The sequence below is a fragment of the Heptranchias perlo genome, chromosome 14 (genome assembly GCF_035084215.1).
Source record: "Heptranchias perlo isolate sHepPer1 chromosome 14, sHepPer1.hap1, whole genome shotgun sequence".
Classification (NCBI taxonomy): domain Eukaryota; kingdom Metazoa; phylum Chordata; class Chondrichthyes; order Hexanchiformes; family Hexanchidae; genus Heptranchias; species Heptranchias perlo.
In genome coordinates, this window is record NC_090338.1 from 60,825,183 (window position 1) to 60,840,718 (window position 15,536).

The 15,536-nt window shown below is 43.6% G+C and overlaps 1 protein-coding gene across 1 annotated transcript in view; it reads right to left on the reverse strand.

The window, feature by feature from the left end:
• The window catches only part of LOC137332569 (M-phase inducer phosphatase 1-B-like), a 37,085-nt gene that overhangs the window by 11,727 nt on the left and 9,822 nt on the right, over nt 1-15,536 (reverse strand). The window contains exons 5-12 of the mRNA XM_067996491.1: nt 15,144-15,177; nt 13,149-13,250; nt 10,912-11,019; nt 8,903-9,025; nt 7,867-7,950; nt 5,996-6,163; nt 4,591-4,680; nt 2,938-3,000 (exon numbers count right to left, since the gene is read on the reverse strand). Coding sequence (XP_067852592.1) covers nt 2,938-3,000; nt 4,591-4,680; nt 5,996-6,163; nt 7,867-7,950; nt 8,903-9,025; nt 10,912-11,019; nt 13,149-13,250; nt 15,144-15,177 — 772 coding nt within the window. The remainder of the gene's footprint in view (nt 1-2,937; nt 3,001-4,590; nt 4,681-5,995; nt 6,164-7,866; nt 7,951-8,902; nt 9,026-10,911; nt 11,020-13,148; nt 13,251-15,143; nt 15,178-15,536) is intronic.

The following is a 15,536-nucleotide window of genomic DNA, read 5'->3' on the forward strand; positions in this document are numbered from 1 at the left end:
CTTAAAGGCAGAGATAGGAGAAATTATAATGGGGAATAAGGAAATGGCAGAGACGTCAAACAAATATTTTGTATCTGTCTTCACAGTAGAAGACACAAAAAACATACCGGAAACAGCAGGGAACCAAGGGTCTAATGATAGTGAGGAACTTAAAGTAATTAAGATTAGTAAAGGAAAAGTTCTGGAGAAATTAATGGGACTAAAAGCTGACAAATCCCCTGGACCTGATGACCTACATCCTAGGGTTTTAAAAGAGGTGACTGTAGAGATAGTGGATGCATTGGTTTTGATCTTCCAGAATTCCTTAGATTCTAGAAAGGTCCCTGTGGATTGGAAGGTAGCAAATGTAACCCCACTATTCAAGAAGGAGGGAGAGAGAAAACAGGGAACTACAGGCCAGTTAGCTTGACATCAGTAGTAGGAAAAATACTAGAATCTATTATTAAGGAGTTAGTAACAGGTCACTCAGAAAATCATAATATGATTAGACAAAGTCAACATGGTTTTACGAAAGGGAAATTAAAAGTTTTTTTTGAGGGTGTAACTAGCAGGGTAGATAAGGGGGAACCAGTGGATGTAGTATATTTGGATTTTTGAAAGGTATTCGATAAGGTGCCACACAAGAGACTGCTACACAAGATTAGGGCTCATGGGATTGGGGGTAATATATTAGCATGAATTGAGGATTGGTTAACAGACAGAAAACAGAAAGTAAGAATAATTGGGTCATTTTCGGGTTGGCAGGTTGTAACTAGTGGGGTGCTGTAAGGAACAGTGCTTGGGCCTCAGCTGTTTACAACATATATCAATGACTTAGATGAGTGGACCGAGTGTAATGTATCCAAGTTTGCTGACGATACAAAGCTAGGCGGGAAAGTAAGCTACGCGGGGGACACAATCAGGCTGCAAAGGGATTAGACAGGTTAAGTGTGTGGGTGAGAATGTGGCAGATGGAGTATAATGTGGAGAAATGTGAAATTATCTTTGGTAGGAATAGAAAAGCAGAATATTTTTTTTTAAAAGGTGGGAGACTAAGAAATGGTATTCAGAGGGATCTGGGTGTCCTTGTACAAATCGCAAAGTTAACATGCAGGTACAGCAAGCAATTAGGAAGGCAAATGGTTGGTTAGCCTTTATTGCAAGGGGTTGGAATATAAGATTAAGGAGGTCTTGCTGCAATTATATAGGGTTCTGGTGAGACCACACCTGGAGTACTGTGTACAGTTTTGTTCTCCTTACCTAAGGAAGGATATACTTGTCTTAGAGGGGGTGCAACAATGGTTCACTAGATTGATTCCTGGGATGAGAGGGTTGTCCTATGAGGAGGGCTTAAGTAAATGGGCCTATTCTCTGGAGTTTAGAAGAATGAGAGGTGATCTCATTGAAATGTATAAAATTCTTAGAGGGCTCTCAGGGTAGATGCTGTGAGGCTGTTTCCCCTGGCTGGAGTCTAGAACTAGGGCATAGTCAGGATAAGGGACCATTTAGGACCGAGATGAGGAGAAATTTCTTCACTCAGAGGGTTGTGAATCTTTGGAATTCTCTACCTTAGGGGGCTGTGGATGCTCAGTCATTGAGTATATTCAAGAATGAGGTTGATAGGTTTTTGAACAAAGGGAATCCAGGGATATGGGGATAGGCGGGAAAGTAGAGTTGAGGTCAAAGATCAGCCATTATCTTATTGAATGGCAGAGCAGGCTCCAGGGGCCGTATGGCCTACTCCTGAACCTATTTCTTATGTTCTTAAAGATCCATGGCCCTAACCCCACCAAGGCATTTGAGCAATGTTATTCAGAGTCAGAGTCAATGCCATTGAAGAGTAAGTAAGGTATATTATCTGCTCCCAGACCTCCAACAACTCCATTCTATAGCTGGAGCTGAAAAAGAATCCTGGTATCAGCCAGGCTACGTAGGGGAGATCTCATTATTGTTCCTCCCCTCAGAGAGTACGAGCACCACAGGCAGCAGGAAACACTTATACAACAGTTTGAACATGATAAAATGTCCATGGACTTCACCAAAGGTTGTCAATAGACACTAATTAGGAATTGGGAGAAAGCTGGGGGGGGAGGTGACCAAAGGAATGGTCAAAAGTGTAGCATGGGGTGACTCCTTTCAATTTTCCTTCTCGTGGGTGGGAATGGAAGCCCTTGGCAACCACTCACAACAGCGTTACAGAGATTAGCAACTCACCATCTGTGAATCCTCCCAGCCTTTCCATTCTGTGCTGCAGCACTGTGGACTGCAACTAGTGACTTCAATAAATCTCATTAAAAGAAGCATGCTAGTCAGCTGTTGTCCTTTTTTTAAAAAAAAAAGGTGAATCCTTTAACATTGGACAAAAGTTGGACAGCCCAGTTTTCTGAGTATCAGACTCATGGGCAGAAGGTGCCAGGTTCAAATCTGGGCAAGGGTCACTTAGTCTTTCAACTCAGGATGTGGGGAGAAAGTAAGAGACTGTGCACAGCACATTACTGCAGTACTCGTGCACGGATATTCCTGGCTGTTCTAACTGGTAATGGGGATTAGTGCCACACCCAATAGGCAGACATGTTTATTAACAGGGAAGGACCTACCTGGAGGCAGTCCTCCAACCGAGGCCCCGTCTGCCTGTTCAGGTGGATACAAATGATCCCATGACACTAGTCAAAAAGCAAAGGAATTCTACCGATGACCTGGCCAATATCAATCATTTAACCAACACCAGCAAAACAGATCACAGCTGTTTGTGGGATCTTGCTGTGCCCAAATTGTCTGCCATGTTTGCCTACATAGCAACAGTGACTTCTCTTCCAAGTTAATTCTTTGGTTGTGAAGCGCTTTGGGATGTCCCGAGGATGTGGAAAGTGCTATATAAATACAGGTCCCTTTCTCTCTCTGTAAGCAGTTCATTTCCTTAATAAACATAAGCAGCACCAGGTAAACAGTGGAACTCACCGTTTCAGGGGTGATGTATTTCAGATCCTCATGCTTTCCTAGTACCGTGGGCAGTGCATACACCTGCCAATAAAACAGATAATTAGCATAGGAGCAAGCACCTCAAAGAAACAGGTCAGGCTTGTGATGTCACATTAGCCAACACCCTGATCTCAGCCAGGCTATCTCGGGGAAATCTCTCAGCACACCTCCCCTCAGATAGTACAAGAGCATCACAGGCAGCAGCGACAACACTTATACAACTGTTTTAATAGAGAGAAATGTCCCAAGAACTTCAGCAAAGGTTGGCAACAGACACTAATCAAGAATTGGGGGGCAAGCTAAGTGAGGTGACCAAAGGAATCTTCAGAAGTGTTCCATGGGGTGACTCCTTCCTTTTTTCCTTCCTGTGGGTGGGAATGGAAACCCTTGACATCCACCACATGACAGCACAACTGAGATCAGGAACTCACCAATGGGGAAAAGATCGAAAGAGATAGGCTTTGAGCGGCTTTTGAAGGTGAGGTGGAGCTTAGGGGGAGTTCCAGACCACTGGGCCACATTAGCTAAAGAGTGCGCCATTGGAGAGAGGTGAGGGGATGGGGGAGTGCACATAAAATCTGGTGTTTGGAATGATTTAGAATTCTTCTCCAATAAATGCGAAATGTTTAATAAGAAAGAAGGTGATCATGTTGGACATAGATGTTTAACTCACTAATCTGCCTGTCCATAATTGATCTAAATCTGATACAGCCCACTCACTAGATGTAGCATCTAGATCTGAGGCCCTATTCAAAAAGATGGGACATCTCCAGCCTAGTGGTTAAAGGTAGCGCCTAGAATAGCACTAAACCACACAGACCAGAAGGTTCCAGGGTCAAATCCTGATTTGCACCATCAGCTGCCAGGACACCATATGGGGTAACATAATTGGCACCTGGGTTACAGTGGGGAGCAGGGATGGAATAATCAGCTAGAATGCCCTTTCCTGATTGCTATTCAGTGACAGGGCTTAAAGGGTTAAATTATGAGGACAGGTTGCATGAACTTCGGTTGTAATCCCTTGAGTTTAGAAGGTTGATCTAATCAAGGTGTTTAAAATGATAAAAGGATTTGATAGGGTGGATACAGAGAAGCTATTTCCTCTGCTGGGGGAATCTAGAAAGAGGGGGCACAATCTTAAAATTAGAGTTAGGCCATTCAGGAGTGAAATCAGGAAGCACCTTTTCACACAAATATGGAATTCTCTCCCCCAAAAGGCTGTGGGATGCTGGGTCAATTGAATTTTTTAAGACTGAGATCTACAGATTATTATTAGGTAAGGGTATCAACGGATATGGATCAAAGGCGGGTTAAATAGACTTGCGGTATAGATCAGCCAAGATCTAGTTGAATGGTGGAACAGGTTCCAGTGGCTGAATGGCCTTCTCCTGTTCCCTGCTGAAAGTGGGAGGTGTGTATGTGTGTGTCGATGCCCCCCATAGCTCAGTAACCTGACAACACTCATGGTCTAGGCTCGCACATGATGGGTGTCCATTAGGGTGAGGTATGGAGGTCCATCTGGCACTCATTGAACCACATCCAGCAAAAGCCAATGGGCAGGAGGGAGGGGAAAAAAATAGATAATGTAAAGAGACGAATTTCAAAGAATATTTAAAGGTTGAAAAATCTCACTTTGGAAAAGTTCCCTATCAGCTCCATCGGGTTCCTCTCCTCGTCTAAAACGTTTGTCACATCGATATTGCAACTGGTCATGGCTCGTCTCTGCAGAGGAGGGAAAAAATATTTAGCAGTTGTTTGAGATTTTTCATGGACTTTTTTCAACCATGTAGAATTAGACATAAAAGTCACCCCTGAAGATCAAGAGCTAACTACCAAGAGATGTTCAGGATTTTACCCACTGCCCACTGCATGAAGAAGGTACTGGTAATAAAGACTAGAGTATTCTCCTGCTAAATAAGAAGATATATTGCTACTGATGCTGTATCTTAGTGGCATTATGAAAGGGCTGAAGGAACCAATGACAGCCATAATTTTCCCTCCCCCCTCCTCCTTTCTCATATTCCCCAGAATCAAGTATGAAAAACAAGGTCACTCACCAACTAGTCCCCAAGCTCAATACCTCAACATAAAACTAAAAAAAGAGTCACCAGATACCGAAGGAAAATAAAAGCAACACCCATCGTTTCAATTACACATAGCAAGCAGCAAACGTCGACCTTCAGGGCTGCTGAAAGGATGAAAAATTTGATGCATTTCCCTGATTAGGCCACGGTGAATTAACACCATTATATTTTTTTTCAATTTGGAGTGAACAAACAATTCTATGAATGGAATCTTGTTAATTTCAAGATGGTGCCTGGTCTAATCCAGACTGGAAACAAATGGCAGCTCCAGTGACAGTTAAAGCAGCCTCCATGCTCAAAACATTTCCTGAATCTCCAAATTGCCCCCTTCCCAATTAATAAGAGTTGCATCCTCTCCTCACCCACACCACACAAGAGGGCAAGTAGATGAACGGCTCCAGGCCCCCATGATTGGTCAGCGATACACAGTACTGAAAACAGTTTATTTTATTGGGAGAGGAGAGGAGAAGGAAAATTAGTAAACCATCTGATTTTTCTTGACTTGCTTTCTATAATCCCCTCACCACATTCCCTCCCTCCAATAGGCTGCAGACAGCATGGTGGAGATTGGCGACTTAGCATGTGGGGAATCATTGGAGTGAAGCATTTTAACTGAATGACTGTTTCCTCTGCTTAGGGAGTCAATGGCGAGTTGGCATTTATTTAAAATAATCCTTAGGAAAGGGGTCAGAATCAATTTCTTTACACAGTATTGCTGGAATGCTTTGCCACAGGGAGTAGTTGAGATAAAGAGCATTGCATCTAAAATGAAAATTGAATAAACATTTGAAGCAGAGGAAGATACATGGCTGTGGGGAGAGACCAGGGCAGTGGGATCAGTTCTGGATTTCTCGAGCAAAGATCCAGCACATACACGATGGGCCGAATGGCTTCCTTCTGTGCTGTAAACTTCTGTGGTTCTAACTGAGCAAGCAATCAGAAAGCTTCTTTACCATGAATCGACTCTCCTGCAAGGGGTTTCTGAAACTCCTCTGCCGCTTAGTCTTCACTGGAGTGTCCATTTCCCGAGATCTCTCCATTCTTTTCAGGAAAGGTCTGTGCAGCTTCTCCGGCATAGAGGGTGACCGAAACAGACCTGGCCGACTCCTGCGGACCGGCACCTGATAAAGAAACAAAGCAAACAATAATTAAAAGTAGGACCGATTTTGATGAATACTTACCCTATCCCCCTCTTCTGCAGAGTCTTCCCAACGAGGGAGATCTTGGTCATTCACCCCAACTCTCTCCTCATGCAGCTGCGGAGCTCAGGATTCCAGAGTCCTTCTGAATCACAAGATGGCTCTATCAACTCTCAGCACTGTTGGGAGTTAAACTCCTTGCCTCCTTTTAATTAGGGATTAATACAGTAAGTCATGCACACAGGAACAGAGCTTCCCAATGGTTGCCCACAAATTATGTTGGAATTACTGTAGTGTCATCAAGGAACAACCGTTAATTTGTATGTGAATGTCGTCACGCACCAGGGAGAGAGCACGGTCATCATCGGTGTAAACAAGCTGCTGTCGCTACAAAACACGGAACAATATCCCAATATCAAAATGACGTACATTTATTAGTAATCAACAGGGAATGATCCTGGGCATGATATCATCAGGAGATCCAGACACTGCTTGGGGTCTCCTACAATACTTGTGGTACTTGCCCAAAGGGTAGGCCATTTCTCTTCTTCCCTCATCTCCAGTGTGAAACCTGAGATAGCACTGCTCCCTTTGGCTTTAATTAAAGCATGCTTAGAGTACGGGAGCCCCTAATGGTTATGGCACTGCACTAGCAACCATGAGTTAAAATCCCACCAATGGTAAGTTGCGAAACAGAATTTAATAGATCTGAATTTGTCAGCTGGTACCAGATAAAATGAGCATGAAAGCTGTTGGATTATCATAAAAACCCAACTTGCTAACTGATGTCCTTCAAGGAAGGGATCTGCCACCCCTACCCGGTCTGGCTTACATGGGTCTCCAGTCCCACACTACATGGTTAACTTTTAATGCCCTCAGGGTAGGTCTCAGCCTTCTCTCAGTTGTACCACATCGAGTCATAAGGCTGTGGGTTCAAGTTCCTCTCCAGAGACTGGAGTACATAATCCAGGCTGACACTTCAGTACAATACTATGGGAGTGTTGCATTGTCAGAGGTGCTGTCTTTTGGATGAGATGTTGAACAGAGGCTCCATCTCCCCTTTAAGATGGGCATAAAAGATCCCATGGCAGTATTTGAAGAACAGCAGGGGAGTTCTTCAAGTGTCCTGGCCAACTTTTATTCCTCAACCAGAATCACTAAATGAGCTGCCACTTTTGCCTGCATAATAGTGAATACACTTCAAAGTAATTAATTGGCTGTGAAGTAGTTTAGGACATCCCAAGGATATGAAAAGGTGCTATATTCTCTTTCAGGGCAACTAGGGATGGGCAATAAATACAGATTTGTATCACCCACATCCCAAAAACAAATAAATAATCATTATCAGAAGCAAGTTCACAGCTTCACAAACTCCCCTGTGCTTTAATCCATTAAATAGCATCGTAGAGAGATCACAGAACCTCACAGCAACTTAGGTAGAAATTTTATGGCAGAGCATAGATGTGAGGTGACTTCATGTGCAAACTGCAGATAGTATTGGGATTATAATTTGGTAAGAATCAGCCCACTATCAGTGAAAACCCTAAACACCAATCACACATCTCAAACAAACTCATGGGCTGAAAGACTTCAGCATCCAGGAAACACAAGAGGACCTTTTACAGCACCCCCTGCCCTCCGCCCCACCCATGTACAGTAGAGTTTCCTCAACACTCAATTCTTACTGTGCTTATGTCCATCCTCTGGTTCATGAGATCGCTGGTGAGGAGAGCAGCCATGCTGGAGGACATAGTCATGTTCATATTTCCCTGTGGAATCAATATCAAAAGTGATCACTGTAATTGTTCATTTACAAACACAAAATATTTCACAGTACATTACACAGCAGGGAGCCTCCAGCTCAGTGACTGCAAATCGAGATCAGAGCAAACAACCTTGCAGCACAAAGCAGGAATTCACAGCATGTTTTATAGTTTGAATTGTAATGGAATATCTTCAAATATCATTACTGTCATTTGTTGTATGTTTTGAAACTGGTGTTGTGATTTGTACAGAAATTACAGATTTCAATTGCAATGATCACAAATCTGGGATCAAATTATTGACAATTAAAATTATTTAAATAGTGAAGACCAATTAAAAAAAGTTTCTATTTTCTCCTCTACCATCATAACATCACTGACTCTTGCCGAGTTGCAGTTTCCCAGTTGGCAGCAGTCCTGTGGTCCCTCACAGGGGCCATTCTTCATGTGCAAGCCCAGGCAATGAGTGTCAGCAGGGCATTCAACTGTGGCGGGCATCATAGCTGAGCCCCATCTGCTCTAAGTCTACATCCCACATTCACACTTTCCAGCAGGAGTCCCTGTATATCATTCTGATTTTTACCCTCTCCAGGAGGCCAACTGTAGAAAACCCAACGGCTCCCCGCCTGAGATTGGCCAACTCAACTGGGTGGAGATCAAACCCAACTTTCTGATCTGTATAGATCAATGCTACAGCAGGTAGTGTCTTTGTCCACTAGACCATCGTGGGGGGAGGGGGGGGGGGAAATCGGAAGAGTTAGGTTCAGCACTTTCCAATTAATATTTACTCTTGATATTCACTTGAGTGATAGTCAATTTTAACAAGTTCGGTTTTCTATTCAGAAATGCAATCAGCACGTGTCCTGGACAGTAGATAATTAGCAGCAGAAATGGACACAGAATGAATAAGGAGGTCTTCCACTAGGAGTAATGACTAAGATGAGGATTTCCGCATTACCTCTGTATCATTCTGCATCAGCCCCGAAAACACATCAAATGTGCTGTCCTCGTTCATGGGATCATCTAGGCACAGAGGCTCTGTTGACGTAGGACGACTGACTCCCTCCATCTCAAAGTCAAACTAAAATTTAAAAGTTACAAAAATAACTGAATATAACATTGCTCTCTGTGTGGAGAGATTCACAGGATTAATCCAAGGTTTAAAAACTTAATAGTATTCATCTCAGTCTGCAGCAAGATTGATCACCCCTCCTTAAATCTGCAATTCAGTAAAACATCTAATTTTTAAATCAAACCTTCCAGTTGACATGGGTACATCAGACAGCAAAGTGATGGAAGGAGTAGTCAACAGTGCTATCAAGGGGCACTGACTCAGCAATAACCTGCTCACTGATGCTCAGTTTGGGTTCCACCAGGACCACATGGCTTCAGACCTCATTACAGCCTTGGTCCAAACAGGCACAAGAGTTGAATTCCAGAGGTGATGTGAGAGTGACTGTCCTTGACATCAAGGAGACCTAGTAAAACTGAAGCCAGTGGGGATCAGAGGCAAAACTCTCTAGTAGTTGGTGTCATACCTGGCACAATGGAAGATGGTTGCGGTTGTTGGAGGCCAATCATCTCAGCCCCAGAACATCACTGCAGGAGTTCCTCAGAGCAGCATTCTAGTCCCAACTGCTTCATCTATGACCTTCCCTCCATCATAAAGTTAGAAGAGGGGCTGTTCCCTAATGATTGCACAGATTTCAGTTCCATTCACAACCCCTCAGATAATGAAGCAATCCATGCCCTATTGCTGCATGACCTGGACTGATAAATGACAAATAACTTTCACACCACACAAGTGCCAGGCAATGACCATCTCCAACAAGAGAGAGCCTAATCACCTCTCCTTGACATGCAATGGCATTGCCATCGCCAAATCCCCCACTATCAATATCCTGGGGGTCACCATTGACCAGAAACTCAACTGGACCAGCCACATAAATGCCTTGGCTACAAGAGCAGGTCAGAAGCTGGGTATTCTGCAGCGAGTGGCTCACCTCTGATCTCCCCAAAGCCTTTTCACCATCTACAAGGCACAAGTCAGGAGTGTGATGGAATACTCTCCACTTGCCTGGATGGGTACAGCTGCAACAACACTCAAGAAGTTCAACACCATCCAGGACAATTCAGCCCACTTGATTGGCACCCCATCCACCACCCTAAACATTCACTCCCTTCACCACCAGCGCACTGTGGCTGCAGTGTGTACTATCTACAGGATACACTGCAGCAACTCACCAAGGCTTCTTCGGCAGCACCTCCAACACCCGCGATCTCTACCACCTAGAAGGACAAGAGCAGCAGGCTCATGGGAACACCACCACCTGCACGCTCCCCTCCAAGTCACACACCATTCTGACTTGGAAATATATCGCCGTTCCTTCATCGTCGCTGGGTCATAATCCTAAAACTCCCTTCCTAACCACATTGTGGGAGCACCTTCACCACACGGACTGCAGCAATTCAAGAATAAGGCCCACCACCTTCTCAAGGGCAATTAGGGATGGGTAATAAATGCTGGCTTTGCCAGCGACACCCATATCCTGTGAAATGATTTTTTTTTTAAATTCAAAGCAGGCTTAAAATTCCACCCCAATGGCTCAGTCGTTAAATGCACTGTGAGGTGCAGCTGACCCACACACACCAGGAATGTCCCGGGATACTCACTGACCCATCCCAGGTTTCATCCTTGATGTGTGCTGAGTTAGTGTGTCTCAGTTGAGCAACTACATCTGGCCTCAGTGCCCTCAGGCCTCAAGGGGAGGAGGAGTGCAAAGTTAAGAGGAGCCAAGTAACCCATTGATACCCTCTGCCCTCATCAAAAGAATAGCAACAGGGATAGGTTGGGGTGGGGTGGGGTGGGGGGGGGGAAAGAGACAAAAAAATGCAAATACCAAAGAGAAAGATTTAAAACCACACTACTCAATTTCCCATAAACACACCTGTTTAAGTTGGACTCACCATAGGAGATATGGAGGAGGATGTTGTTCCACAGACTTCTGGGTCTTGTAAGGGGAGCAAAGCTATCTTGGGAGCTGGACAAACAGGTCTTTTAAACCAGTCTCCTTCCTAGTGGAAAGGGATCACAAGAATTCCATTAAACAATGTTGGAGAAATCTGCGCATCGCAGTCAATTCCAAGATTGATCTGCTACCTCAGCATTCCGATTCACCCAGTACACACAAGCCCAATCACCACACATGAACCAATTTCTCAAAGTGAGCTTTGTGATTAATATCCTTTGTTTTCTATCTGGATATTCAATGTTAAGTGTAATTACTGTGATTGGATTACCAAGGCCAACAAAGAAGATTATTGGTGAAAATGAAGGGGTATGGATTTAGGGGGAAGGGTAGCAAATTGGATTAAAAACTGGTTAGATGGGAGGAAAGAGAGAGAGTTGGAGTGAAGGTCTGTTTCTCAGAGTGGTTGGAAGTGGATAGCAGTGCCCTACAGGGTTCCGTTCTGGGACTGCTTCTGTTCACTGTGGATATAGGGCTAGAGGGAGATGATATTAAAATAGGAGGCACAGTAAATAATTTCGAGGACCAAAGGAAGCTGCTTCGAGATATTGATAATAGGCAAAAGAAGTTGCAGATGGAATTCAATCTCAGTAAATGTGATGTGGTACATTTTGTTTAAAAAAATAAAAGTAATAATTATACTTTGAACGGGAGAAAATGGGTGACGTGGAAGAACAGAGGGATATGGGGTTCAGGTCCACAAAACATTAAAAGCAGCACCTCAAGTGGATCAGGCCATAAAAAAAGCTAATAAGATTAGGAGTTTTATGGCAAGAGGTATAGAATGTAAAAAGAGATTTAATGGTGAAATTACATAAATCCTTAGCAAGACTACACTTGGAGTACTGTGGGCTCCACATTATAGGAAGGAAGGATGTTGAGGCAAGGGAAAGGGTACAGCACAGATTCATTACATTGTTACCTGGTATAAGGAAATATAAAATATGAAGAAACGCTTGAAAAATTGGGGCTATTTTCTTTAGAACAGAGGCAATTAACGAATGGTATGAGAGAGGTGTTTACAATTATAAAAGGATAGGACAGAGTAGACAGAAACAGACTGCTTCCAGTGATTGAGGGGGTCTAGATCAAGGGACATCGATATAGGGTTAAATTCAAGAGATTTAAGACAGAAAGCAGGAGAAACTATTTTTGATATATAAAACGGAGGGTTGAGGCTTGTGGAATGCACTGCCAGAGTTCGTGATTGACGCAGAGACCACGTCAACATTTAAGAACAGGTTAGATAGGTGGTTGAAGGAAAGGAGACTATGGGAACAAGGCAGGTGCTTGGGATTAGGACTATTGATCATGTGGAACATAAACACCAACACGGACTAATTGGGCTGAACGGCCTGTTTCCATGTTGTGATTTCTATGTAATTCATGTAACAGTGAGGGGGGTTGGAATTAACACTGGTGGAGACTGTAACATAGCTTCAGCATCAACTGCATGTGTCAACTTAGCTCAATTTTTCTAAACCACTATTCCCAGCATTTGCTATTTAAGCAAAAATATTCAAACAGATGCTAAATAGATGGGTTTTTTTTCTTTCCTCCACGAGATTTCTAAGAGAAACTCAAATGAAATTAGGCTGGGGAGGATGGGGGATTTTTACTGGGAATGAATTCACAGTATCAAACTGAGGCCATTTCAGAGGCTGTTAGGTTGGATGCAGTAGGAAATGGAAGCATCACTTTGGTGCAAATAGGTTGGAGCACAGCAGAAAGAAATTCGCTCTGTATCCAATCCATGTTATACTAGACCTTTGAGTGTTTGATGGGGAGGGGAATGCAAGGGCAGCTTTATCCTGCACCTGCTAGGACTAGGACTCAGTAGATGGTTCGTTCACAGTGCCAGCACAAGCATAGTGGACTCAATACCCTCCTTTTCTGTAAAAATTCAACATTTGTGTGGCCTGGAAGTGAAATGCAGATGGAGCTTTATCCTGCATCTAATCTTGGGAGCTCTTGACGCTCACACCAGCTACAGAAAAATGTTCCAAATCCACAGCTGTGATAACCCTCATCTTGACACAAAGAACAGCGGAACTGCAGCAATATTTTTAAAAATCAGTGCATGCACATGCAATCAGGCTGATTTAATAGGCTGTGCTCGAACACTTCCAATAAAAGCAAATTAGAATCTAAAACAAATAAAAACACACTCCTTACATTTTCTTTGTTGTGGCCCAGGCTTCTGAAATCCATGTGATCTTGAACCAGGTTCTGACAGCCAGACACTTTAAACATAGGACTGCTGCAGAGAATCTTCGGCTGCAAGGCAACCAATATATATATATTTTTAGGGTGGAATTTCTGTTAAACATACTTTTCCGCCTTATTTTCCTCAGTCAAACTCTTACTTTGTGTGTTGGGGGACAGGTTTGGGAAGGAAAGGCATGGAAGAAAGAGAGTTCCGAACTTTAACAGTTGGCAGCATTGACAGGATTCTTTAAAAGTTTGTTCTTGGGATGTGGTGTGGTGGTGGTGGTGGTGGTGGTGGTGGGGGAAGTCACATGTAGGATATTAGCGAGACCGCTGAGCTTTTATGACAATCTGGCCGCTTTCAGGAGCTATTTTTCTGGTACCAGCCCACAAATGACTAAATTCATTGAATTGAGTTTCTCAACTTGTCAGGGTGGGATTTGAACTCACAACTGCTGGGTTACTTGTCCAGTGCCCATAACCACTGCGCTACTGCATCAATTCCTATAGGGGCTCGCTTCACAGAATTTTGAACAATTCCAACGTATATACATTACTACAGCAATTGTTTAGAGTACGCAATAATTTTTTTAATGATTCAATTTCTTCTCTTTTCCATTCTACCCCACCCATCTCCCCCCCCGCCATTCTAATCCAGAGAACTCGAGTTCAAATCCCACGATGGCAGTTTGAGAATTTGAATTCAGTTTTTAAAAAAATAAAATCTGGAAATAAATCAATAAGTGACCATGAAGCTGTTGGATTGTTGTAAAAACTGAACTGGTTCACTAATGTCCTTTAGGGAAGGAAACTTATACATCACTCCAATCCCACACGAATATGGTTGACTCTTAACTGCCCTCTGAAGTGGCCCACTCAGTTGTATCAAATCTTATGAATGGGCAATGAATGCCAGCCTTGCCAGCAACACCCACCATCCCGAGAATGAATTAAAATCAGCACAGACTGGGAATTGAGCCCAGGGCCTTCCTGGTCTGTATGGCTCAGCTATTCACCCTCTAAACTAGTTGGAGCCATCGGGACAGCAATGAAGGCTGGCTGGCTGTCTGGCATGACTTTCAGTGGCAGAGGTTGGCACCATCTGGCTGGACAGCGTAACATCAGTTCTTGGTGTCACAGCCTCCAACAGATTGGAGTGGCGAAAACGTCACTTTGATTGAGAGATCGTCCACAGATAACCAGGGCTTTTGTTAAATTGAGTCTTTTTTGGAAGGAATGTTTAGGATAAGGCCATAAATGTAGCCCGATCTTCCGAGTATTCCTTTAAGAGGAAATATTTCAACGGTTCCCAAATCGATTTTTTGGGAAATTTGAAACCACCGGTTTACTTCAGTTAACCGCACATTCCATAATCATTGGTAAAATTAGATTTCTGGGAAATGCTTTTCACTGATCGAGACTATTCAACAAACAAAATAAGACGGGAAAATTTAAATACCAGATAGAAATGGTGTTTAAAAATCCTTATCTCCATCTCCACCCTCCCTCCTTCCCCCCAGCATCTCACTACCACAAGGAGTAGTTGACGCAACTAGCATAGATGCATTTAAGGGGAAGCTAGATAAACACATGAGGGAGAAAGGAATAGAAGGCTATGCTGAGAGGGTTAGATGAAGAGGGTTAGATGAAGAGGGTTGGGAGGAGGCTCGTGTGGAGCATAAACACCGGCACAGATCAGTTGGGCCGAATGGCCTGTTTCTGTGCTGAATATTCTACGTAACTGTAGCCCTCTCCTACCCAGATACCACAAACAGCCTCGCCACAACTAAGCACAGCTCCAGAGAGCTTCGTGTCCATCTCTCTAACAGTATGGTCTCCAAATTAGACAGCTCATGTGCCAGTTGCTTTTGTAGGGGGAAACCCCAGATCAGGTAGCTCTCTCCTTGCCCCTCCTCACTGCATACTCTGTATTTATTTCTCACTGGAAATGTAGGTTCTTACCAGGAGTGGTTGGGTTCCTCCTATGGGATGCATCCTGTAAAAACAGAGAAATCACAGGAGCCACAGTTACACTCTACAACCAGAGACAGCAACAGCCAGCAGTAGGGCCGCTTAAATACTGGGGAGACAAGAAGCAGGAACTGAAGCCACAAAAGCAAATTCAGAGAATCAAATTCTACAGTAAATCAAACTATCCAGGGTAAGGAGCTGTATCATAAAGATAAGAATCTACAAGTGCTCCATATTGAATTGTCAGGGCTTTTCTGATAAAAGTCAATGGAGCAGCTTCAACGCTCCAAGCCCTGCATTACAGGGTTGAAGACATGTGCTCCTGATCTCTCCTGTGCCAGCCAAGAAGTACTGAGGAAAGGTCAGCACTTCCCCACAGCAAGT